Source organism: Phyllobates terribilis, unplaced genomic scaffold (assembly GCF_046119375.1).
Source record: "Phyllobates terribilis strain yellow unplaced genomic scaffold, ASM4611937v1 Scaffold_5__5_contigs__length_657084704, whole genome shotgun sequence".
Lineage (NCBI taxonomy): Eukaryota > Metazoa > Chordata > Amphibia > Anura > Dendrobatidae > Phyllobates > Phyllobates terribilis.
The window spans coordinates 21,404,308-21,432,217 of record NW_027362765.1 but is presented as its reverse complement, the minus strand read 5'-3'; the positions used below and the strand labels follow the sequence as shown (position 1 = coordinate 21,432,217).

The 27,910-nt window shown below is 44.5% G+C and overlaps 1 protein-coding gene across 1 annotated transcript in view; it reads left to right on the top strand.

Annotated features, from left to right (window-relative positions):
* Nucleotides 1–27,910, top strand: part of LOC141270598 (uncharacterized) — a 74,780-nt gene that overhangs the window by 33,354 nt on the left and 13,516 nt on the right. The window contains exons 7-8 of the mRNA XM_073680678.1: nucleotides 1,003–2,448; nucleotides 18,247–18,264. Coding sequence (XP_073536779.1) covers nucleotides 1,003–2,448; nucleotides 18,247–18,264 — 1,464 coding nt within the window. The remainder of the gene's footprint in view (nucleotides 1–1,002; nucleotides 2,449–18,246; nucleotides 18,265–27,910) is intronic.

Below are 27,910 nucleotides of genomic sequence, written 5' to 3'. Positions count from 1 at the left end.
TCATGCATGATAATGCACCGTCTCATGCTGCACATAACACATCTGCATCTCTGGCTGCTATGGGCATAAAAGGGGACAAACTTATGGTGTGGCCCCCATGCTCCCCTGACCTCAACCCCATTGAGAACCACTGGAGCATTATCAAAAGGAGTGTCTATGATGGCGGGAGGCAGTTCACATCTAAGCAACAGCTCTGGGAGGGTATTCTGTCCTCATGCAAAACAATTGAAGCAGAAACCATCCAAAACCTGACAAATTCAATGGACGAGAGAGTTCAGAAGCTCCTTTCGAACAAGGGGTCCTATGATCAAATGTAACATCACCTAGAATAAAGTTTTGAGTTGAAAACTGTTTGATTTCAGTTTGTAATAACCTGCTAATGCTTATAATTTCAAAAATGACCATTTTTTTGTTCTTTATTAAAATGAAAAGCTTGAAAACTCTGCTGTGCGTAATAATTTGGAACATGCATTTTGAGTGCAGTATGAGTGTTTTATTTTTTTAAAAATATACTGTTATCATAGGCAGTTTGTCCAAAAACCTTTCAATTGTACTCTAATAGTTATTTGACTGGAAAATTACAATGACTGCAATTCATATAGGTAATTTGGGAAAATCGGAGAAAATATTATTTGCATAATAATTTGGAACACAGTGTACAATCCGCATGTGTTTTTTCTACCAGGGAGATGCAGAAACGCTCAGGAAAAATCCGGAGCATTTCTGCATCGTGAACACATAGCCTAAGCCATGCTTCAATGCTCAATATGAAGGTGACATGTCTCCTTTTACGAGATGGCTTTATGGATTTTCATCCCAATTTTACAATTATATCTTTGACAGCCAACATTGGAAGAGAAATTGAAAGAGCAAAAACTTTTGGCTTAATTCCATGATCTATTAGTCTTTGCATTGAAGCCAGCTGGTAATTGATTTTTTTATACAATTTGTTTGAAAAGGCAGGACTTATGAAGAAAATACTGTATTTTTTTTTCTTGACAGATGACAGTGCGTCAGAGGGACATCTAACATTTTCTGATTTTGAAGCAGCTGATTATAATATTACACCATATATACATGAAGAACATGACATTATTCCCGATATACCGCCAGCCATTTACAGCAAAAATCTATTATCTATTCCTTCTCAACAGGTCCTATCTTCTGATTCATTACAGACTGTTAAGCAAAATAAAAATAACAAAAAAGATGTTGAACATGAAAAAGATCATACAGGGGAGAAACCATTTTCATGTTCAAAATGTGGAAAATGTTTTACCAACAAAGGAAATCTTACTGTACATCAGAGAGTTCACACAGGGGAGAAGCCATTTTCATGTTCAAAATGTGGAAAATGTTTTACCAACAAAGGAAATCTTACTGTACATCAGAGAATCCACACAGGGGAGAAGCCATTTTCATGTCAAGAATGTGGGAAATGTTTTACTTGCACAAGAGATCTCGTCAATCATAAAAGAACTCATACAGGAGAGAAACCATTTTCATGTTCAGAATGTGGGAAATGTTTTACTAAGGAAGCAAACCTTACTGTACATCAGAGAATTCACACTGGAGAAAAGCCATTTTCATGTCATGAATGTGGGAAATGTTTTACTTACAAAGGAGATCTTGTTAGCCATAAAAGCACTCACACGGGCGAGAATCCATTTTCATGTTCAGAATGCGGGAAATGTTTTACTAAGAAAACAAACTTTACTGTACATCAGAGAATTCACACAGGGGAGAAGCCATTTTTATGTCCAGAATGTGGGAAATGTTTTACTTACAAAGGAGATCTTGTTAGCCATAAAAGCACTCACACGGGTGAGAATCCATTTTCATGTTCAGAATGCGGGAAATGTTTTACTAAGAAAACAAACTTTACTGTACATCAGAGAATTCACACAGGGGAGAAGCCATTTTCATGTCCAGAATGTGGGAAATGTTTTACTTGCAAAGGACATCTTGTTAAACATATCAGGACTCACACAGGGGAGAAACCATTTTCATGTTCAGAATGTGGGAAATGTTTTACTTGCAAAGGAGATCTCGTTAAACATATCAGGACTCACACAGGTGAGAAGCCATTTTCATGTCCAGAATGTGGGAAATGTTTTACTTGCAAAGGAGATCTTATTAAACATATCAGTACTCACACAGGGGAGAAGCCATTTTCATGTCCAGAATGTGGGAAATATTTTACATATTACACAAATCTTGTTGCACATAAGAGAATTCACACAGGAGAAAAGCCATTTTCATGTCTAGAATGTGGAAAATGTTTTACATACAAATCGGATCTTGTCAGACATCAGAGAAGTCACACAGGGGAGAAGCCATTTTCATGTTCCGAATGTGGGAAAGGATTTAATGACAAACCAAATCTTACTGCACATCAGAGGATTCACACAGGGGAGAAGCCGTTTTCATGTTCCGAATGTGGAAAATGTTGTACCACAAAATCAAATCTTGCTGCACATCTGAGAATTCACAAAGTATAATCCATTTTAATGTTCAGAATGTGGGAATTATTGTTCCTGTAAATCCTCTCTTTAACAAAGAAATTACATTTTCTTAAACATCAGAGAAATCACATAGGGATGTAGCCATTTGATATTTTAGAAAAATATTTTATTTATGAAATGTACAAGAATATTTAGATAAGATAAAATGTATTAATCATCTTACACCACTGAGCCAGGCTAGGGGGACACCTATACATCCATCTATTCTTGTAAAAAGTTTCACATATCAATATACCAGTATGATGAAGCCACTGCTCATTATCATCAAGAAGACCCAAAAGGATTATCTCAGGAGTAACTAGGACTGGAGGTTGGACCACCTCAGACAGGTCCATAATTTCAGTCTCAAAGGTACATATTCTTGAACAGAAAAATACTAGATGCAGAAGTATCAGATCTCCTGGCATTTACTACATTGTGATGACTTTGTGAGGTAGCATTGATGCACAATCTATAGTGTAGGAGACTTATTGTTAGCTGCAGGGGAGAGGATTACATGGTATTCCAGACCTTCTTTTCATTCTACTTTGTAAAGGACAGGATGGGAGTCCTCCATCTATGGTGCTCCAGTAGAATTTGCATCATAATCACTCTTCCGCAGTGCTAGAAAAAGAGTCAGTGGACATGAAACGGCTGTCGCCTGTATTATGCTTCCCTACTCTCCTATGTGGGGATGTATTTGGAAGTTTGGATTAAGAAATAAAAGTAGAGTTTTTTGCCTTGGGGTGAGTATTGTGTTTACGTTCAACTATTGCTGAATCCTTACATGGGTGGTCGAAAGGCAAATAATTTTCATCCTAAATCCCTGTCTATTTAGTGCCATAATCTAAACTGTTGTCTAATATACTTGCATTAAAAATTCTCTCTCCTTTCCTAACTACTCTATTTAACTGCTTTTATATTTTTTCCCTACTTCTTTTTGATGGATGTTTCATTTGAGAATACCAGTGCATACTGCTTTTTTATCAAAAAGCTGAAAATTTTCCCACATACCATAATTTTGCTGAAAAATTTGTGACTTTTTCTTGCACAATTGACACTTGTAAAAACAGGGTCTGCAAGTGGGCATGGTTAGCTATGCAGAGAAGCTTATAGGGGGGGTCTGGAACTTAAATTTATTTTAATACGAACTGCTTATCTATTTAACCCCTTTACCCCCGAGGGTGGTTTGCACGTTAATGACCAGGCCAATTTTTACAATTCTGACCACTGTCACTTTATGAGATAATAACTCTGGAACGCTTCAACGGATCTCCCTGATTCTGAGATTGTTTTTTTCCGTGACATATTGTCCTTCATGATAGTGGTAAAATTTCTTTGATAGGACTTGTGTTTATTTGTGAAAAAAAAATGAATTTTGGCGAAAACTTCGCAATTTTCAAGATTTGAATTTTCATGCCCTTAAATTAGAGAGATATGTCACCCAAATTAGTTAATAAATAACATTTCCCACATGTCTACTTTACATCAGCACAATTTTGGAACCCAAATTTTTTTTTTTTAGGGAGTTATAAAGGTTAAAAGTTGACCAGCGATTTCTAATTTTTCAACAAAATTTACAAAACCATTTTTTTACGGACCACACCACATTTGAAGTCACTTTGAGGGGCCTTTATGACAGAAAATACCCAAAAGTGACACCATTCCAAAAACTGCACCCCTCAAGGTGCTTAAAACCACATTCAAGAAGTTTATTAACCCTTCACGTGCTTCACAGCAATTAATCGAATGTGAAAGGAAAAAATGAACATTTAACTTTTTTTTAACTAAAATTTTACTTTAGACCCCACGTTTTTTATTTTCACAAGAGTAACAGAAGAAATTGGACCCCATATGTGGGGGAAAGCCATTGTTTGGGCGCGCGGAAGGGAAGGAGCACCCTTTGACCTTTTCAACGAAAACTCGCTGGAATTGACAGCGGACACCATGTCGCGTTTGAAGAGCCCCTGATGTGCCTAAACAGTGGAAAGCCCCACAAGTGACCCCATTTTGGAAACTACACCCCTTAAGGAACTTATTTAGATGAGTGGTGAGCACTTTGAACCCCAAGTGTTTTGCAAACGTTTATGACGTAGAGCCGTGAATAAAATGTATATTTTTTTTCCACAAAACAATCTTTTAGCCGCAATTCTTTTATTTTCACGAGTGTAACAGGAGAAATTGGACCCCAAAAGTTGTTGTGCAATTTCTCCTGAGTACACTGATACCCCATATGTGGGGGAAAGCCATTGTTTGGGTGCACGGCAGGGCTCGGAAGGGAAGGAGTGACGCTTTGAAATGCAGACTTTGATGGAATGGGCTGCGGGTGTCATGTCTCATTTTGAGAGCCCCTGATGTGCCTAAACAGTGGAAATGCCCAACAAGTGCCCCCTTTTTGGAACTGATACCTGACTTTTGAATTATATAATGTAGTGTCATATGTCGTTGTGTAGGACAACCTGACGAACACTACACAACTGACGTAGGAAAACCTGACGAACACGTCGTCAGTTGTGTAGTGTTCATCAGGTTGTCATACGTCCGAAATTAATTTAGTAGTGCATGGAAGTATGGTACCTTCTGAAGCATTCTTTCATGCACAGGCCAGGTTTTTCGGGGCAGGTGTCACATTGATAAGTGGTGTTCTTGCGTATTCCCCTTTTGTAACACACTTCTTTTGTGACTTACCTTTTTTTTCCTGTTTGAGGGACCTCCCCCGGGATATGCTGGCCTGGTACAATTCGAGGTCCTTCAGTTCTGGAAGTACTGGGGCCCGCTCCGTCACCACTGCCAAATATCAGGGCCTTGATCACTACCTCCTGGAAGTGAAGGTATGACGTAGAAGTTTGACCTACACATCGTGATAGAAGGAAAGTGCATTGCCATCTGTACAATGTGCACGGCCAGCTTCTTGTACCACACCTTGGCCTTTCTCAAAGCACTGTATGGCTGGAGGACTTGATCAGAGAGATCAAGTCCCCCCATGTACTTGTTGTATCCCACTACACAGTCTGGTTTGACGACCTGTGTAGTGGAACCTCGTACAGTGCTGAGGGTGCAGCCATCACAATGTATGGTGGTCAAGAGAAGGACATCCCTCTTGTACTTGACCACCAACAGGTGGTCACTACATTTGGCTCTGCTCTCACCCCTTCTGAGCAGCTGGCCAATTAGCGTCTTCGGGAGGCCTCTGATTTTTGGGGACAGTACCGCAGGCTGTGGTACCTTGCGCAGACAGGGACTTGGAGAGGGACACTGGTATAAAAGTTATCCACGTAGAGGTTATAACCTTTATCCAGCAGTGGGTGCACCAAATCCCACACAATTTTCCAACTCACTCGCAAAACGGGGGCATTCAGGGGGTTCAATCCGGGAGTCCTTCCCTTCGTAAACTCTAAACTTGTGAGTGTACCCTGAGGTACTCTCACACAGTTTTTACAGCTTGATTCTGTAGCTGGCCCTCTTACTGGGCAGGTACTGCTGGAATCCAAGCCACCCCTTAAAATGGATTAAGGACACATCCACGCAGATGTTCATTTGTGGCACGTACACTTCAGCAAACTTGTTAAAGTGCTCGATGACCGGCTGAACTTTGAAAAGATGATCAAAGTTCGGGTCATCACATGCAAGGCACCTTGCATTATCGTTGTAATGCAAGAACATGTAGATGGCCTCAAAACGTGTCCGGGTCATAGCCATGCGGAACACTGGAGTGTTATACAAAACGTCAACACTCCAGTATTGCCCAACTTCTGGCTTCTTCAGGATCCCAATATGAAGGATCAGGCCCCAAAACATCATAATTTCTACTGTGTCTAAAGGAGACCAGTTAGAAAATGATGAAGAGGGGTTTTGTTCCAAAAATTGATGAGCAGACATATTAGTTTGGCCCACCACGAGGTTTACAAAATCCTCAGAGAAAAAGACTTTGAAAAAGTCTATTTCTGTGAGGCTGCTGGTGTCAAACTTGATTTCTGATTCCACCACGAAATCAGGAATCTGGCTCAAAATTTTCAGGGGGTGAGGTCCATATGGGGTCAGTAGTGGGGGGCGCTGGTTCATCTTTTCTCCTGGGATGATTGTTTGGCGGTTCAGCAGCACCTGAGGAGGAGGAGGAAGAAGAGGAAGACGACGACGAGGAGTTAGAAAAATAAAGAAAAGTGGGATCCTCTTCCTTGCTGTCAGTGTCGGAGGCAAGAAAAGCATATGCCTCCTCCACTGAATAGCGAGTTTGGGATGAGCGGAACATTTGCTTTTATGTATGTGGTTCATGTGTGTCAGTGTGCTTGGTGTAAACTTTTTTTTGTTCTGATAAAAAAAAAGGAACAATCGTAGGTGGTGCAAACAGCGAGCACGAGTGCGGATCAGTGAACTACGTCACCGATCAACGCTCAGCGGCTGCTGGATGTGCACACAGATGTGGTGCAAAGGAGCAAGGTGTAAAACAGCGAGCACGAGTGCGGATCAGTGATCTGCAGTCACTGATCAGCACTCAACCGCTGCAGGAAGTATGAAAAAAAAAACTGACAGAAGTCAAGCGATCAAGTAATGATCAGCACTTGGTGGCTGAAAGGGAGATGGCAAAGGGGGAGAGGTGGATTGGGGTGGATGAGGAGGGATCAAAAAATCTTACTTACAGCTGTCTTCTGTAAGATGTCTTCTGTAGCAGGAGCGGCGATTGTGGTGTCACAAGCTTCTGTGGCACCACAAGGCCCAGCACAGCGCACAATCAGACAGCGTGACCGCCCTCTACTTTATAGGTTAGTGGAAAAAAAAAAGTGTAAATTAACGAGCGCGAGTGCTGATCGGTGATTTGTCTAAGAAAAGAGGGGGGAGAGGGGAATTGGGGTGGATGAGGGGAGATCAGAGATGGACTTACCGAAGTCTTCTCTGTTCTTCTTTCAGCAGCAGGCTCCGGAGCAGGATCAGCAGCTGGAGCAGACCCGAGCAAAAGACCCAAGCAGGAGCTGGAGACGGGAGCTGGAAACCGGCGACTGGAGCAGGTAGGAGATGGTCTTGTGGTGTCACAGGTGCTGTGGCACCACAAGGCCAAGCACAGAGGAGATTAGACATGTGACCACCCTGTAGAAATCATCACCAACTGTGAGGAGCTGCAGGGTGGTCATAGGGGGGTGATAGGGTGCTGACAGGCCGGTCACCTTCCGGTCAGGCACTCTGATTGGTGTGATGGATGTCATCATCGATTGCTCCAATCAGAACCGGCTGGGCCCAGGGCTGAGAGTACAGGGGGTCACAGGACGGTGACAGGCAGGTCATAAGCCGGTCGCTGCCCTTTGACTGCCTGGTCACCTATGGTCAGGCACTCTGATTGGAGCGATCAATATCATCGATCGCTCCAATCAGAGCTAGCTGGGGCCTGTGCACACATCACTGCGGGTCATGGGGCGGTGACAGGCAGATCACAAGCCGGTCACCGTGCGGCCGCGCTCTGATCGGTGCGATCAATGTAATCGGCGATCGCACCGATTAGAGCGGGTCGGGGAGAGGGCTGGCATTACTAGGCAACAGCCTAGGATTGGTGCTCTTAAGAGCACCGATCCTAGGCTGTACAACATTGTTTCAGACAACCTGATTGCCTGAAACAGTGAGAAATGCTGTGATTGGCTGTTCAGAATTGAACAGCCAATCACAGTGATCGTGATTGCGGGGGGGGCGGCGACACCCCCCGGGATGAAGGCGCCATCTACCCTGAGGTAAGATGGCGCCGGAAATTTAATGCGATCACCGCGACCGAAGTCGCGGTGCCGCATTAAAGCTAGGGTGTACTAATACGTATCTGGCCCAAAAGGCCCAGGGCGCAGGTACGGATTATTACGCCCAATGTCAGAAAGGGGTTAATGTCATAATCTAATCTCTTTCCTAGTATACTAGAACATACTGCTCTCTCACTGCTCTTTTTTTTTTTTCTGCCCCCTCCCTGAAATGAAGCGTCATAAGTGATGCTTGTTTCAAGTCTGGGTTAGTCCCTGCAAACTGTGCAATGTGTTCAAAGACAGTGCGCACTCTGTTGCCGGGTCAGATCAGCAGTAAGAGCTGTCAACAAAGTGCATTGACAGAATACCTAGCGTGCAGAAACCAGTGAAGTCACTAAAGGGAGCAGCGCTGGTCTCTTCATGCTGGGTTTTCTGACACCGCTCTGTTGCCGGCTTGTTATTGCTGATCAGAGCCGGCAACAGAGAGCGTACTGTTATTGTGTACATCGCACAGTGACAGGACAGAGAGTAGCCCAGACCCTGAAATGACCATCACTGATGACGCTTCATTTTAAGGAAGGGACAGAGGCTGTGACAGTGACCGTAATCTTTGCCTGCTGGTGGCGCTTCGTTTGAGTATCCCAGCATGCACTGGGATTCTCAAACGAAGCATTATCAAAATGGAAGTAGGTATAAAAAAATAGAAAAGCAGTTAGATAGTGTAGTTTTGCAAGTATATTAAAATATAGGTTAGATTATGACACTAAATACATAGGGATTTAGAATGAAAATTACTTTTGGCGTTTGGACCACCCCTTTTAACTAATGATTTTATTTATTGAAATAAACTATTTATTTAACTCAAACTTTAGTTATAATTTCAATATTTTTGTTAATACCAGGGTGAGAGCAGACACAATCAAACTGGAACTCTCAGAGCAAGAATTACTGTTCCAGCAGCTAAAAGTTGATCTACTATTTGCCACTGCATTGGCACTGCCAGACTACAACAAGCCCTTCACTGGGAATTCTTACTCAACTCAATGGATGTAAAGAGTGACTTATTGCTGTTATAAGTCGTTGCCTCAAAAAGGCTACCTCAAGACAGACTTGGCATTGGCCACTCCAAAGGAATCTCGGCCTTCGCCCTTTATTTCTTGTACAGGAATCTTAAGTTACAGCACAGTCCACTGGATTGCTTCCACGGAAGAGCTGGTGGCCAAAGGAGTGAACCAGATCCAAGAGAAGTCAAAGTAGATGGGTCAGAACCAAGAGGGCAGTTATGGCAGAAAATCAGAAAACAAGGAATGGTGAGCAAACAGGATGTGGTCGCACAACAGAAATTCAGTAAGCAAAGCAGGAGCAGATAGTTCCTCTTCTCTGGCTTTATCTTGTGCTAACAGGCAGTGAGACTAAGAGGTTCATGGTTTAAATAGATGACAGCCTCACCCTGGTCTCACAGAAAGGAGCTAGGAATTAACCCCATAGCTGCCGAAGCAGCACCAACAGGTCAAAGAATTGAACAAGATCGCGCTCCGCATCGTCTGCAGTAACGGTACAACGCCTGTAAGTGACCGAAGTGGAAAAACGGGACAAGCACTGGCCTGGATGTTACAATTCGATCCAGTAATATGAGGGTTCTCATTCTGCATTCAAGCATTGGCAGCATGTATACATACAGGTGCTTCTCACAAAATTAGAATATCATCAAAAACTTTATTTCAGTTCTTCAATACAAAAAGTGAAGCTCATATTTTACATAGAATCATTACAAACAAAGTGATCTATTTCAAGTGTTTATTTCTGTTAATGGTGATGATTATGGATTACAGCCAATGAAAACACACAAGTCATTATCTCAGTAAATTAGAATAATTAACAAAAAACACCTGCTCCCTAAGCATTTAAAAAGTCCCTTAGTCTGTTTCAGTCGGCTCCACAATCATGGGGAAAACTGCTGACTTGACAGATGTCCAGAAGGCAGTGATTGACACACCACAAGGAGGGTAAGTCACAAAAAGTCATTGCTAAAGAAGCTGGCTGTTCAGAGTGCTGTATCCAAGCATATTAATGGAAATTGAATGGAAGGAAAAAGTGTGATAGAAAAAGGTGCACTAGCAACCGGGATAACCGCAGACTTGAAAGGATTGTTAAGAAAAGACCATTCAAAACTTTGAGGAAGATTCACAAGCAGTGGGCTGCTGCTGGAGTCATTGCTTCAAGATCCACCACACACAGACGTATCAGGACATGGGCTACAAGTGTCGCATTCCTTGTGTCAAGCCACTCATGACCAATAGACAACGCCAGAAGTGTCTTACCTGGGCCAAGGAGAAAAAGACCTGGACTGTTGCTCAGTGATCCAAGGTGTTGTTTTCAGATGAAAGTAAACTTTGCATTTCATTTGTAAATCAAGGTCCCAGAGTCTGGAGGAAGAGTGGAGAGGCACACAATCCAAGCTGCTTGAGGTCTAGTGTGAAGGTTCCATAATCAGTGATGGTTTGGGGAGCAATGTCATCTGCTGGTGTAGGTCCACTGTATTTTATCAAGACCAAAATCAGCGCAGCGGTCTATCAGGAAATTTTAGAGCACTTCATGCTTCTCTCTGCCGACAAGCTTTTTCGATGGAAATTTCATTCTCCAGTAGGACTTGGCACCTGTCCACACTGCCAAAAGTACCAATACCTGGTTTAAAAACAACAGTATCACTGTGCTTGATTGGCCAGTAAACTCGCCTGCCCTTAACCCCATAGAGAATCTATGGGGTATTGTCAAGTGGAAGATGAGAGACACCAGACCCAACAATGCAGACGAGCTGAAGGCTGTTATCAAAGCAACCTGGGCTTCCATAACACCTCATCAGTGTCACAGGCTGATCGCCTAGAGATCACGCCGCATTGATGCACTAATTGATGCAAAAGGAGCCCTGACCAAGTATTGAGTGCATTTACTGAACATACTTTTCAGTAGGCCAACATTTCGGATTTAAAAAACATTTTTCAAGCTGGTGTTATAAAGTATTCTAATTTACTGAGATAATGACTTTTGTGTTTTCATTGTAAGCCATAATCATCAACATTAGCAGAAATAAACACTTGAAATTGATCACTCTGTTTGTAATGACTCTATATAATATGAGTTTCACTTTTTGTATTGAAGAACTGAAATAAATTACATTTTTGAGGATATTCTAATTTTGTGAGAAGCACCTGTAGTTGCAGACAAGATACTCTTATCACCCATTTTTGATACAAACATCACATTTAGTCACTAAATTGCTGAACCTGGTTCATGAAAAACATCTCTGTGCTGCCAGACTCTCCTATTATGATGTTGCCCTCTGCACTCCCTCTGACAAAGTTCTTACAACCAGGGGGTCGCACTCTTCTGACTTTGCTGTTCTCTGCCCATAGTTAGGCAAAGTTTGTTTCTAGTAACAAAGACCCTGAGACAGTCTTCAGAAAGTAGGGGGTATCTCTCATTAGCTGAAAAAAAGATTATTCCCAGTGGTAGAAAGAAAATAGTATACTTGTAGTTATGAAACCTTTTAATGGCTAACAAAAATAAAATAAGTGGTTACACAGAAGTTTCCGAGACTGCTTAGGTCTCGTCATCAGGCATGTATAACAAAGTATGTACAGTAGGGAAAATAAGTATTTCATACACTGCCGATTTTGCAAGTTTTCCCACCTACAAAGAATGGAGAGGTCTGTAAGTTTTATCGTAGGTACACTTCACCTGTGACAGAATTTAAAAATAAAAAACAGAAAATGACATTGTCTGATTTTTAAATAATTAAATCTCATTTTATTGCATGAAATAAGTATTTGATCACCTACCAAACAGCAAGAATTCTGGCTCACAGACGTGTTAGTTTTTCTTTAAGAAGCCCTCCTACTCTGCACTCATTACCTGTATTAATTGAATCTAATTTAACTTGTTACTGTATAAAAGACACCTGTCCACACACTCAATCACACTCCAACCTCTCCACCCAAGAGCTGTAATGGAGACCAGGGACCAAATTCTAGACCTGCACAAGGCTGGGATAGGCTACAGGACAATAGGCAAGCAGGTTGGTGAGAAGGCAACATCTGTTGGCACAATTATTAGAAGATGGAAGAAACACAATGTGACTGTCAATCTAACTCGGTCTGGGGCTACATCCAAAATCTCTCCTCATGGAGTAAAGATGATTCTGGGAGAGGTCAGGAGGAATCAACCCAGAACTACCAGGAAGGACCTGGTCAATGATCTGAAGAGAGATGGAACCACAGTCTCAAACATTACCGTTAGTAACGCACTACGCTGTCATGGATTAAAATCCTGCAGGGCACGTAATATCCCCCTGCTCATGCTGTCACATATCCAGGCCCGTTTGAAGTTCGCCAATGACCATCTGGATGATCCAGAAGAGGCAAGGGAGAAGGTCATGTGGTCAGTTGAGAATAAAATAGAACTTTTTGGCATCAACTCCACTCGTCGTGGTTGGAGCAAGAAGGATGGGGTCATGTATAGCGAGATTTTGGCCAACAATCTCCTTCTCTCAGTAAGATCATTGGAGATGGGTCGTGCCTTGGTCTTCCAGCATGACAGTGACCCGAAATGCACAGCCAGGGAAACTAAGGAGTGGCTCCCTAAGAAGCATTTCAAGGTCCTGGAGTAGCCTAGCCAGTCTCCAGTCGTGAACCCAATTGAAAAGCTTTGGAGGGAGTTGAAACGCAATGTTGCCCAGCGATAGGCCCGAAACCTGAAAGATCTGGAGAATATCTGTATGTAGGAGTGGGACAAAATCCGCAGTGTGTGAAAACTTGATCAAGAACTACAGGAAATGTCTGACCTCTGTAATTGCAACAAAGGTTTCTGTACCAAATATTAAGTTCTGTTTTTCTATTGTATCAAATACTTATTTTATGCAATAAAATGTTAATTAATAATGTAAAAATCATACAATGTGGTTTTCTGTATTTTTAATTAAAATTCTGTCACAGTTGAAGTGTACCTACGATAAAAATGACAGACCTCTCCATTCTTTGTAGGTGGGAAAACTTGCAAAATTAGCAGTATATCAAATATTTATTTTCCCCACTGTATATGTATACAGTGATGACCCTAAGTATTGGCACCCTTCAAATTGCTCCAGAAAGTATTTCTCCCAGAAAATTATTGCAATTGCACTTTTTTTTATGCACATGTTTAATTTCCTTTGTGTGTATTGGAACAAGACAAACAGAGACAAAAAGACAAATTGGATATAGTTTCACACAAAATCCCTAAAATGGGCCGGAAAAAAATTGTTGGCATCCTCAACTTAATATTTGGTTGCACACCCTTTGGAATAAATAAATGCAATCAATCGCTTACTATTACCATCAACAATCTTACACCTCTCAACTGGAATTTTGGACCACTCTTCTTATGCAAACTGCTCCAGGTCCCTTATATTTGAAGAGTGCCTTCTCCCAACAGCAAATTTAAGATCTCTCCACAGGTGTTCAATGGGACCTAGATCCGGATTCATTGCTGGCAACTTCAGAACTCTGTTTATATCCCTTTGTGGGTGCTTCTTGAAGTATGTTTGGGGTCATTGTCCTGCTGGTAGACCCATGAACTAGGATGCAAACCCAGCTTTTTAACACTACCTTACGACCCAAAATCCTTTGGTAATCTTCAGATTTCATGATGCCTTGCACACAGTCAAGGCACCCAGTGCCAGAGGCAACAAAACAACCCAAAACATCTTTGAACCTCCACCATATTTGACTATAAGCACTGTGATCTTTAATTTGTAAGCTTCATCCATTTTTGGCAAACAGTAGAATGTTTGCTTTACCAAAAAGCGCTATCTTGGTCTCATCTGTCCACAAGACGCTTTCTCAGAAGGATTTTGGCTTACTCGCATACATTTTGGCAAACAGCAGTCTAGATTTTTTTTATCTATGTGTCAGCAGTTGGGTTCTCCTGGGTCTTTGCTGCCATAGCGTTTCATTTTATTCAAACGTTGGTGGAAAGTAGTAGGGTATGGTACGTGTAGAAGGCGCTTATCAGGCTAACTACTACCAATGGCAGCGATAATTGTGGACAGGGAACCACTAATGTCCGTAGTAGATATACTACAATAAATTAACTGTTCTATAGTAAAAATCGCGCTATCGGTAGTGAAAAAGAGATCAGGAGAAGAGTACTATTATTTTATAAAAAAATGTTTTATTTGTTTGGATGCTAGCGATAAAAACTTAATAAAATACAGGATTAAAAAGACGAGTGTAGAAAACAATATTTCGTTTGGGATAAAAAAACAAATGGTATACAAGGTGTAATAAATAGTTAAATCCAGCGGTTAATTGGTGTGGTAAAAATGCCTGTGGTGGCTTTGTACCTGGAAAGAAGAGGAGTTTGGTTAGGACTATTGTTCTCTAGTATTGGGTATGCTTAGCTGGCTGTGGAGCTGTTACTCACCAGGTATCAGGATTGGCAAAGTGCAGGTGTGCACTAGGACTGTGGTCCGTCAGGATTCTTTGGGTGAGGCGTGGTCCTGAACGCTTTGTTATGCTCCTGGAGATTTAATGATATGGGGTTAATGCTGTTAGCACTGGGTAGGTAGATAGTGGGGTTAGCGACTTACCCTCAGAGGAGCTGGTCTATTTTTGGAGATTGCTTGTTAGCACTCCCTCAGTTGGGGGGTGCAGCAGGAGGCTCTGGATTGTATCTGACTTTATTGCAGAGATGTGACAGGGGGGCTTTTTGGTTGCCGGTAGGCGTAGTAACGCTTGAGAATACTCAATGTCCTGTATATAGATATGGAGGAAGGATTAGGAACTGAGACATACAGGAATAGTCCACAGTATGTGGTAAACCTAGATGTTTACCTGTGCATAATTATCAGTAATCCAGGGGTGCAACAGGAGGCTCTGGATTGTATCTATCTCTGAGCAGAGATGTAGCAGGAGGCTTCTGATTGCCGGGTGATAGGGGGCGTTGTAGCACTCAAGGATATTTGATGTCCTGTATATAGATGGGGAGGGAGAGTTAGGAGCTGAGGTGTGCAAACAATAAGCCACAGTGTAAGTAAGCCCAGGTGTTTACCTTGTTTAGGGTCCAAGTGTGAAATGGTCAGTCACCTTCTTATCTATAGCTGGAGGCCTAAATCAAGGGAAGGTGTTCAAGAGGTTCTGCAAGAGGTTTCAGCCTAGTGGTAGGTGTAGCAGGAGGCTCTGGCTGAGTAGTTTACTGGCTAAGTAGCAGTGGGTCTTGTCCCTGGACACTGTGGTGCAGCAGGGGACCGGCTACAAATGTGGTAGGAGGCCTGGTCTGGGTAAGTATATTCAAGTGGGTGAAAGGCTATGGTAGCAGGCTGTGTAGTAGATATCCGGGCAAGGTATATGGTTATGCGGAGTCCGGTTTTCATGCACGGTCCCTACTCGTTTGGAGTCAGGCAGGCCGCGTTCCTGGAATCCTGTCGGTAATAAAGAGGTGAGTGTATGTGGTTTTTGGTCCTTGTGGTGGCGTGTATCATAAACGGTGGGGGCCATGGCCCAGGGTACTTACGGTCCGTAGTCCTGCGGAGATGTCAAGAGGTAGTGGGGCCCGGAGGGAGAGCGGGGTCCCGGCCGGTGACCGCCGCTACTCGCGTGCTTCCGGGTAGGTGGAGCAAGAGAGGAGGGGCGGAGAAGGTGAGGGGGCGCGTTCTTTGGAAGCGCGCGAGAGGCAGAGAGACGCGCTGACACGTGGTGTGCAGCGTGTATTCGGGACGGATGCCTGTGGGCGCCTTCTCTTCTGGGTCAGTCAGTTCCAACGCGTTTCGACAGCTGACGGCTGTCTTCATCAGGGAAACTAAGGAGTGGCTCCCTAAGAAGCATTTCAAGGTCCTAGAGTAGCCTAGCCAGTCTCCAGTCGTGAACCCAATTGAAAAGCTTTGGAGGGAGTTGAAACGCAATGTTGCCCAGCGATAGGCCCGAAACCTGAAAGATCTGGAGAATATCTGTATGTAGGAGTGGGACAAAATCCGCAGTGTGTGAAAACTTGATCAAGAACTACAGGAAATGTCTGACCTCTGTAATTGCAACAAAGGTTTCTGTACCAAATATTAAGTTCTGTTTTTCTATTGTATCAAATACTTATTTTATGCAATAAAATGTTAATTAATAATGTAAAAATCATACAATGTGGTTTTCTGTATTTTTAATTAAAATTCTGTCACAGTTGAAGTGTACCTACGATAAAAATGACAGACCTCTCCATTCTTTGTAGGTGGGAAAACTTGCAAAATTGGCAGTATATCAAATATTTATTTTCCCCACTGTATATGTATACAGTGATGACCCTAAGTATTGGCACCCTTCAAATTGCTCCAGAAAGTATTTCTCCCAGAAAATTATTGCAATTGCACTTTTTTTTATGCACATGTTTAATTTCCTTTGTGTGTATTGGAACAAGACAAACAGAGACAAAAAGACAAATTGGATATAGTTTCACACAAAATCCCTAAAATGGGCCGGAAAAAAATTGTTGGCATCCTCAACTTAATATTTGGTTGCACACCCTTTGGAATAAATAACTGCAATCAATCGCTTACTATTACCATCAACAATCTTCTTACACCTCTCAACTGGAATTTTGGACCACTCTTCTTATGCAAACTGCTCCAGGTCACTCATATTTGAAGAGTGCCTTCTCCCAACAGCAAATTTAAGATCTCTCCACAGGTGTTCAATGGGACCTAGATCCGGATTCATTGCTGGCAACTTCAGAACTCTGTTTATATCCCTTTCTGGGTGCTTCTTGAAGTATGTTTGGGGTCATTGTCCTGCTGGTAGACCCATGAACTAGGATGCAAACCCAGCTTTTTAACACTACCTTACGACCCAAAATCCTTTGGTAATCTTCAGATTTCATGATGCCTTGCACACAGTCAAGGCACCCAGTGCCAGAGGCAACAAAACAACCCAAAACATCTTTGAACCTCCACCATATTTGACTATAAGCACTGTGATCTTTAATTTGTAAGCTTCATCCATTTTTGGTAAACAGTAGAATGTTTGCTTTACCAAAAAGCGCTATCTTGGTCTCATCTGTCCACAAGACGCTTTCTCAGAAGGATTTTGGCTTACTCGCATACATTTTGGCAAACAGCAGTCTAGATTTTTTTTATCTATGTGTCAGCAGTGGGGTTCTCCTGGGTCTTTGCTGCCATAGCATTTCATTTTATTCAAACGTTGGTGGAAAGTACACTGATGCACCCTGAGCCTGCAAGACAGCTTTAATTTCTTTGGAACTTGATTGGAGCTGCTAATCCACCATCTGAAATAGTTCTCTTTCTGTACTCCATGCTTAGTGTGGCACACAGACACCCAATGCAAAGATTGAGTCAACTACTCCCTTTTTCATCTGGTTTCAGGTGTGATTTTCATGTTGCCCACACCTGTTATTTGCCATGGGTGAGTTTGAATGAGCATCACATGCTTGAAACAAAGTTTTTTACCCACTATTTTGAAAAGGTGTCAACAATTTTGTCCGGCCTATTTTTGGGGTTTTGTGTGAAATTACGTTCAATTTGCCTTTTTTGTTTTTTTTGTGTTGTTCTAATACAAAGGGAATAAACATGTGTATAACAAAACATGTGTACCGTAATTGCAATAATTCTCTGGGATAAAATACTTCATTTACTGGAACTATTTCAAGGATGTCAACACTTTTGGCCATGACTGTATATACAAAAGAGCAGAGACATGACATGAATGGATAAAAAAATACAAACTGAGCTCAGACAATGAATCCTTAATAAGCTCAGATGGGTGATGTGAAAGTTTTATTGTCCCAATCTCCATGTAAGAGCAGAGACCTGGTGCCCTCAGGCTGCGTGCCCACGTTGCGTATTACAAGCGTATATGCTGCGGAATTTCCGCAGCGTAAACGCTTGTAAAACGCATGTATATCCGCACCCCATGGTCCCCAATGGCATTCTGCAATGTCAGTGCCCATGCTGCGGATTTTTCCGCAGCGTATATGCTGCGGTCAAAAATCTGCAGCATGTTCATTAATTTTGCGTTTCCGCATGCGGAATCAATGTGCGGATGGTACCCAAGTCTGGAGGAGAGGAGACTCTCATCCAGACCTGGGTACCAAAGAACCTGTAAAAAAAGAATAAAATAAAGTTTATACTTATCTTCTGATGTTTTCCCTCCATCGCGCTGTTGTCTGAAGGACCTGCCGCGTCATTGAGTTGTGTGACCCATCACATGACTCAATGACGTCATCGCAGGTCCTGCACACAACAGCGTGAGCCGCTCAAGACTCCGGACGGGGCCGAGAATGCATCGGTAGGTGAGTATAAACTTTGTTTTTTTATTTTTTACCATTCTGATTCTTTTTTTTAACTATTACTTGGTCACACTATATAAATCCATGCCGGTTGCATGGATTTATATAGTGTGACCAAGTTGTCAAGCACTTTTCCAAGTGATGGTTAAATCACTTGGAGAAGTGCTTGATAACCCGCATGCGGAAATGCATGCAAAGACGCTTGACAAACGCTTCTACCTGGCGGGAAAACCGCATGTAAAATCCGCATGCGATTTTCCCGCCAGGGAGAAGCGTAAAAAATATGCTTCAGTTCCGCAACGTGGGCACATAGCCTCACTGTTCATGTAGCAGATTTCTCAGATTTTGTAGTAAGTCATAAATCTTTGTGACAGATTTAGTCCTGTGTGGAGGGGATCACAGACTGTAATTCATTTTTGTTCCCAGACCCTTTGGTGTTTTGTGATTTGAAGTTGCCTTTTAATATGACAACTTTCATACTGCTGATGTGTCCTGAAGAAAGGTAGATGGTTTTTGTCTGTAATCCTGTGGTGATGAGACCACATCCTTGCACTCAGTTTCTGCTCTGTTTCTCCAACAGACAGACCCCCAGTAGGACATATAGTGCACAGAATTATGTACACCCCATTTGAGGAGGAACATGTGAATGTCCCGGGAATATTATATTCCTGCTGTGCAGTGGGATCTGTATCCTGTCTGTTGTCATTACATGAGTGCAGGTTCTGCAGCTCTTCACATTGCAAGGATAAATTCTGTGACAATACAGTTTATAATCTTAATCAGCCAGGCGATTAGATTTGTTAATCCAAGAGAAATAGACTATTATATTTGTGTTGACTTGTGAATGTCTGAATTGAATTTCTGTGGCTGGTCAAGAAGGACATGCAATCATTTGTATAACCCTGATTGTTGTCTCCTCTTGGGTCTGTGAACAATGATGTTTGTTAATATGCTAATTACATATTGTACTAAAAGCCAGCTAGATGTTGATTTAAAGAGCTCCCTCCTATACCAACTATGTAAATTGAATAAATGCACAAACAATGAGACCTGACCCCTGTGGAATGATATCGTCCCTAATCCTTGACCTGTGAATGTGTACTGAAAAAGGAGATATGCTTCTGTAGCAGTCAGACTTGAAACAGAGATTGGAGAGAGACTTTACAAGGAGAATCAAAGATCCGACTCTGAGACCATCAGCGTGGAAGCATGGCTTTAACCAAAGAGACACAGATTTGGATTCTACATGATTCCAGCCTAAGGGTATATGGCCCTGACTGGAAAGGTACGGATCTGCTCCATTGATCATCAGAGAGCCCATGGATACATTTGGGGAGACCAGGTTGGGACGATGAAGTCACCTGGCCCCATGGATATGTTGTTTGGGGTTGCCAGATAGGACCCTCCGGTCGCCTGGAACCCATGGAGACATTTGGAGAAGGCAAATTGGGACCAGTTATCTGGCCCCATGGAAACTCGAACAGGCGAGGGTGGGACCCTCGGATCTCCTGGCCTTGTACCTCGATGGACTGCTAGCTTCCTAAGCTTGCTGCTACCTTCTCTCTGTGGGGGGCCACTGGTTGAGGTAGTTGGCCCTGGAAGTCCCAAAGTCGCAGCTGTTCTATCTCAGGCGGGCCAGTGGAAGTGTGAGACTGTGTAATGTTGTACCATCTTGGGTATTTGCTGGGACTGTTATGTGTGTTTATTGTTTGCTTTGTGGTTCAATAAAGTATTGCCACGCTGTTTTACCCTCACTCTGTGTTGTCTGAGTAGTGTTACGCTCCCAGGGAAGACCCAGGGTCTTCAGAAGTTCCTCTTGGGGTATCAGCGGGCACTGAGCTTCTGATCGCGATATTTCTTATATTTGGAGGCCATCTGTAGTAAGGGAGGGTCGTTGCATATTATTTTTAGGTCAAGTTTTTTAGCAGTTTTTCTCAGCACTTCAAGTGCATGTCATACACACGGCTCTGATACATACGCTCTATAAGCGTCATACTTAGATGTCTCCGTACTGTACGCGTCTTAGGCATGTGGCTCCATTTTGTACATGTTGTATACACTCGGCAGTGCTCCATACACATCGTACACACACGGCTCTGTTCCGTACAGATCATACACACACGACTCCGCTCCATATGCATTGTACACACGGCTGTGCTCCGTACACCTCGTACACGCGCGGCTCCGCTCCGTACACCTCGTACACGCACGGCTCCGCTCCGTACACCTCGTACACGCGCGGCTCCGCTCCGTACACCTCGTACACACGCGGCTCCACTCCGTACACCTCGTACACGCGTGGCTCTGCTCCGTACACCTCGTACACACGCGGCTCTGCTCCGTACACCTCGTACACGCGCGGCTCTGCTCCGTACACCTCGTACACGCGCGGCTCTGCTCCGTACACCTGCGGCTCTGCTCCGTACACCTCGTACACGCGCGGCTCTGCTCCGTACACCTCGTACACGCGCGGCTCCGCTCCATACACCTCGTACACGTGCGGCTCCGCTCCGTACACCTCGTACACGCGTGGCTCGGCTCCGTACACCTCGTACACACGGCTCCGCTCCGTACACCTCATACACACACGGCTCCGCTCCATACACCTCATACACACACGGCTCCGCTCCATACACCTCATACACACACACGGCTCCGCTCCGTACACCTCGTACACGCACGGCTCCGCTCCGTACACCTCGTACACACACTGCTCTGCTCCGTACGCCTCGTACACACACTGCTCTGCTCCGTACGCCTCGTACACACCCGGCTCCTTACGCCTCGTACACACCCGGCTACGCTCTGTACGCCTCGTACACACGCGGCTCCGCTCCGTACCCCTCGTACACACGCGGCTCCGCTCCGTACACCTCGTACACACACGGCTCCGCTCCGTACACCTCGTACACACGCGGCTCTGCTCCGTACACCTCGTACACACATGGCTCCGCTCCGTACACCTCGCACGCGCGCGGCTCTGCTCCGTACACCTCGTACACGCGCGGCTCTGCTCCGTACACCTCGTACACGCGCGGCTCTGCTCCGTACACCTGTGGCTCTGCTCCGTACACCTCGTACACGCGCGGCTCTGCTCCGTACACCTCGTACACGCGCGGCTCCACTCCGTACACCTCGTACACGCGCGGCTCCGCTCCGTACACCTCGTACACACACACGGCTCCACTCCATACACCTCATACACACACACGGCTCCGCTCCGTACACCTCGTACACGCACGGCTCCGCTCCGTACACCTCGTACACGCACGGCTCCGCTCCGTACACCTCGTACACGCACGGCTCCGCTCCGTACACCTCGTACACACACTGCTCTGCTCCGTACGCCTCGTACACACCCGGCTCCGTACGCCTCGTACACACCCGGCTACGCTCCGTACACCTCGTACACACATGGCTCCACTCCGTACACCTCGCACGCGCGCGGCTCCGCTCCGTACACCTCGTACACGCGCGGCTCTGCTCCGTACACCTCGTACACATGCGGCTCTGCTCCGTACGCCTCGTACACATGCGGCTCTGCTCCGTACACCTCGTACACATGCGGCTCCGCTCCGTACACCTCGTACACACGCGGCTCCGCTCCGTACACCTCGTACACACGCGGCTCTGCTACATCCACACTGTAAACCCCTCCTGACCCCACACATAAACTTCCCCTCATCCAGCACCATGACAACCAGCACAGCAGAGTCCTGCATCCACTGAGGCCCCTGATCATGTGACCCCTGACTCCTCCCCTCCTGTGACCTCATCACAGGTCCTGTGCGCACAGAACAGCCATATATGTGGTGGCGGCTCTGCAGGTGGAGGTATGTGGAGACCCCGTTATTCTCTATCAGGATTAGCCGTTATTCACACTCGGCCATTTTCCTCAGCATATAATGAATGTCCTTTATGATGTTTAGCATAGCTCCCAACCATCCTGCATACTGCGGGACCATCCCGGTTTTGAGACTTCGCCCCGCAGTCCCAGCAGGGACCTTCTCCAGCACGGCAGTGAGAAGCAGCCGACATGCCCCCCCTTCTTTGTATCAGGCTATGTCCTTTCCGTCTCCTCTTCTTCTCGTCGTTCACTGAGAGCGAGCTCACCGCGTATCATTTTGGTGTTCTGGACTGAGTCAAGTGAGGTAATTTCAGCAGCAAAAAAAACAATCACCTCCAGCAGCAGCAGCTCCTGTGTGTGTGGCGCCCCTGAGGGTTTGGTCGCCACAGGGGTACTGCATCTCTTTAATGAGGTGTGGTATCTCTCCTTAGAGGTAAGGATGGTGCAGCTGTCAGGACCCCACCTCTGCATCCAACACTACACCTCTCCCACCTTAGGGGGGCTTATATGCACCAGGGTGCTGCCCCAGCCGGGATAAGTGGAGATGGGGGAACCAAAGTTAGGGGGGACCTAGTAGTGGGTGAGGGTGGATGACGCACATTTAGGTTACACAACAAATTCATATTTAATAAACAGCCATCTTGGGCTTATGGTCTTTTGATTGTGATCTTTATCACTGAACGTGGCTTTCTGTGTGAACCTGCAGTTGATGGGGACACGGTCCTCGTACTCTGGCCTTGAGTCGAGGAGCGGGCTAGAGTTAACGGCTGTCTCTACCCGGTCAAGGTCCCTACTGGAGGGGAGCAGAGGAGTAAAGCTCCGCAGGCAAAAGGATCCCAGGGGAATGCAGATGGAGCGGCATACGCCACCTGTCCTCCCTATTCTGGCCTAGTCAGAGGGAGTCCTGCTGCAAAAGGGGTACTGGCCCCCGATATCTGACTCTGTCACTTCACGTCTTAGTCGGAGAAGCCCGGAGGCTCAGTGGATCCCACCGGGTAACGGACTGAGCGGAGTTGCCACCCGTACCCTTGTTCTGTGCATAGTCCAGAGGGAGACCCGGCCTTAGCACACGCATCACATACGGACAGGAGAGGACCTAGTGGGAACTTCTAGGAACACTCTGGTGCGGGTTCCTGACCAAAGCACCTGAACTACCCGGAGGTTGTCGGACCCCCCGGTCCTGGTGACCGCAGCGGCCGTGAGGAGCAGGGAGAAGTCTTGCAGCTGTGCATTCTACCATGAGTAAAGCTTGGAAGACTACCCCTATGGCCTCCGGTTTCTTATTGCCACGCGGCACCACACGACACCACACCACATCTCCCACTACAATTCCCATCCTCCTGTCCCCTCTGCCCTGAGGCCCTGCTCCGCCTGTGGGGAGTAGTACCATCTGCTGTTGCCACTACATCCCGCCTCAGAGGACTGAACGCAGCGCTGGTGGAGGATCACCAGAAACCACAGGTGGCGTAGTCAATAGAACCACTCGATTAACACCAAAACCTGAAAGCCCATTACATCTTTTAATGTGACGGCCCTGGGCACGGAATGGGTCCAGGCCACGGCTACAACCCCCAACATCTGACCCGGCTCTGAGTACCCCCCATCTCTCAGGGTTGGGCTGTGAGTGTCACATGTGCTCTGTTGTGGCTAAGTTCCTGTTCTCATTACCTTACAACAATGAACTCTGTCCAGCAGTGATTTATAGCAACCAGCGTCTGCTGGGATCAGTGGTGCCCTGATACTATGGGGTGGACATACTATAACACCACAGATCCGTTCTCTCAGGGAAGTTTCACTTTCTATTCGGGGCTGGAGGCTGCACTAGAACCTGCTCTTCCTGCATTGTGCAGACCTCCTGTAAGCTTCAGGTCAGCCTGATATCCATGGTCTGATGGCTGCTCCTCTGTGATGATCCTTTCTATACTACAGATCAGGTAAGAGCATAGCTCCCAACTTTCCCGTATTCGGCGGGTCTGTCCCGATTTGATGGCTCAGTCCCGCGTACCGTCACGGCACAGCTGTTCTCCTGGCTTCAGTAGCGTCGTTCTATATCTAGTAACAAGCCGATTCCACCGACACCTTCCAGTTAAACACTCAGAGCTTCTCAGTGAGAGACGGCTATGAGCGCACACTTCCCATTATGTGGGCCAACATCCTATCGCTGCTCACATTAACCAAACAGCCGAGTGCTGCAGGATTCTCCGGGGCCGCACAATTAGAGGGAATCTGTCACATATGTGACCTATCTAAGCTATTAATATGGGCAGACAGGTTATAGACGGCTAAGGAGAGTGATACCTGTATGCCTCATACAGTCATGGCCGAAAGTGTTGGCTCCCTTGAAAATCTCCCAGAAAATGATTGAAGTTACACATGATTAGTTATACACACGCCAAGCCTGTATGAGCATCACATGAGCACCAAGATGGCGTTAATAGGCTGTGGGATGAGAAAAGAGCGCTCTATAGGGCATGACCCGGATACATGGAGCATTAGTGTTGTGATATTCGCTCCCCTTGTGGGGTTGTGAAACGCACAACTATTAAAGAGGCTGATGAGAATGTCCAGCTGCTGCTGCTCCGAGAGTCCGAAGAATTCCAACGTAATATAAAGGAAGAAGGAAAAGGATTATCTGCTGGTAAATAAATATACCAAGAGCGTGATATGGTAAAGTCATACAAAACTATAACGACTACATGCGGAAGGATATGAAGATTTCATCCAACATCAATTACTAATCTGCCATAAGCACCAATCCATTCCCATCAGTAGGACCAGAATGTTTACAACTCTTCAACAGAGCCCAATCCCTGCCATCTTATACAAGAATTAAATGAAATTTCTTATCATTTTGAACCCTAATATACCCTTTTTTTACCACCTCACTAAAATACATAAGCATCTCAATAATCCTCCAGGTAGACCCTTAATTGTGGTGATAAACTCACTAACAAGTACTCTCTCTTCCTGTATTGATTTGTTTCTTCAGCCCCATATACTCTCACCACCCAGCCGTCTTAGAGACTCTACAGAACTAATTGAACGCCTTCAATGTATCAGATGGAAGGAATCCTGTTTTTTCTTCACTCTAGATGTGTCAGCATTGTATTCCAATATATCGCATGATATTGGGCTCTTATGTATCCAAAAATGTTTATTTGTAGACTCCAGAATTGACAATAACCATAGAAGCTTCATCCTAGAAGGCTCAGAATTTATTTTAAAAACAATTTTTTTAAACTCCAAAATGTCATCTACTAACAAATCGAGAGGTACAGTTATGGGGACACGGGTGGCACCCACGTATGCCTACTGTTTGGTCGGGGTATTCAAAAGTATCTACATTTCTTCCAAACATGTAGAGAATATGAGAATAAAACCTAATATTTTGTTATTAGGAGCCTTCATCAGGACCATGGCAATCCATCTGCACCCTGTGATTGTGTCATACAGAGGACCGATAAGCCCCACTAGGATTGTACCATTTAAATACCACAGTCGGAGACTGAGAGTGGGGTTTCCGTTGGTTAACAGGAACAATAAGAGCTAGCTCCGGTAAAATAAAAATGCTCTTAGGGCAAAAAGTATCAAGTTTTGCTAAATGGCTCAAAATTTGCACCAAAATATCTGGGAAACATAAAATAGCTCAGGACTGAACTGGAGTACATTTGTGACAAATTTGTAAATTTTTAAGAAGTTGCAGTTGATGAATCAGCCACAAACATCTGAAACCATGGTCTCTTTGGCGAACATAAAAAAAAACACAGATGAACACTTAAAATAGTCATGTGCCAAACATGTCAGCATCATCATGGATATAAAGTCTTCAGTAATTTAATTGTATTGTTATGTGGGATTCTTTATGATATTACATCGGCTCATCTTCACATTCAGGTCCCTACGATATTGGATCCTCTCATTGGAAAGCTTTTATATAAGAGAATTTTTCTGATTCAAGGATAGATAGGAACAGGGACAAGAAGGTAGAGAAGATATTACACCTCACCCTAGAGCTCCTGCTCTGGCTTACTGGAGAGGTGAGCAATTCTGATCATTCTTATCTTTGGGTATAACAAATGGACAGAACTGGGGAGTCGAGGACTCTGGAAATATCTGTAGTGAGATTTATTAATGTGTCTCTCCATAACCAGGATTACACAGTAGTGAAGAAGACCTCTAGTGAGTGCTGTCAGGCCCCTGTGTCTGAGGGATGGGGAACACCCCTGAGCCCAATCACAGGCCCTCCTCCTCACCCCCTGATACATGAGGACATCAATAGCCAGAAGATCGTTGAACTCACCTACAAGATGATTGAGCTCTTGACTGGAGAGGTGACACTGCTGGGAATACTGGGACATTATACAGTAATGCTATGAAGGGATCACGGGATGACGGTATCATTGTATGTGTCAGGTTCCTATAAGGTGTCAGGATGTCGCCGTCTATTTCTCCATGGAGGAGTGGGAGTATTTAGAAGGACACAAAGATCTGTACAAGGACATCATGGTGGAGGTTCCCCAGCCCCTCACATCACCAGGTAATAGACAGGACTAAATACACACGGCCTATAATTATCTGTATGTAAAGAATGAATTCAGTCCCTGTATGTGTTTCCTCCAGTTCTATCCAGTAAGAGGACAACACCAGAGAGATGTCCCCATCCTCTTCTTCCACAGGACTGTAAACAAGAAGATCCCAATGTTCCTCAGGATCATCAGGTAGATGGAGAGAAGGTGTCATGAGATCTCCCCTATAATGTGTAGATGGCTGTGAAGGTCTTATGCTCAGTCTTGTTTTATCCACCAGTATTATATGTTTTATACTTGTGTAATGAGAACAGTGGAGATGGCAGGATTAGAGATGATCATAGATGTGACTTCTCCATCTGTCTGTGACTTTTGCAATATTTGTTCCAGGGTGAAGATCTGACCCATATTAATACTACAGAGACATTTGTAAGGGGCGCTGAACGGTGTAAAGAGGAGATTCCTAAAGAAAACCGCACAGGTGAATAGTTGCCTCTCTATTTACCTATTTACAAGTTGTTACAATTTTGTTTTCGATTTCGTAGACTTTCTATTGAATCTGTACTCTGTTTTGTGCACCTACCTTACAAGCTATGCACTTCTCATCTCATTTCCCAGTCTATTAAGCAATTGATGCTGGTCTCAAGACCTGGACATCCACCAATCTGTGGGCAATTGAATTTAATATTTAATATTTTTTAGTTTAAATTGTATATATCACTAAAAAGGGGCAGAGGGGCTGATTAGAACAGTTTTTTTCTCCATTGAATTGTGGAGACATGGGCTATTAAAGTTTAGGGTGCCCAATATATAAATTTCCTCTTCAGCCAAATCTCCCCTTCAATGAAAGGGGTGTTAACAGAGATTCCGCTGGGGTAGGGGGTTACTTTTTATCTGTCTATGACACTACCCAATCATTTGAAGGCAGTCATAAAGGGGAAAAAAAAACAAAAGCTCAGAGAATGTCAAAACAGGCCATTGTAGTTTGATTTAGCTGAG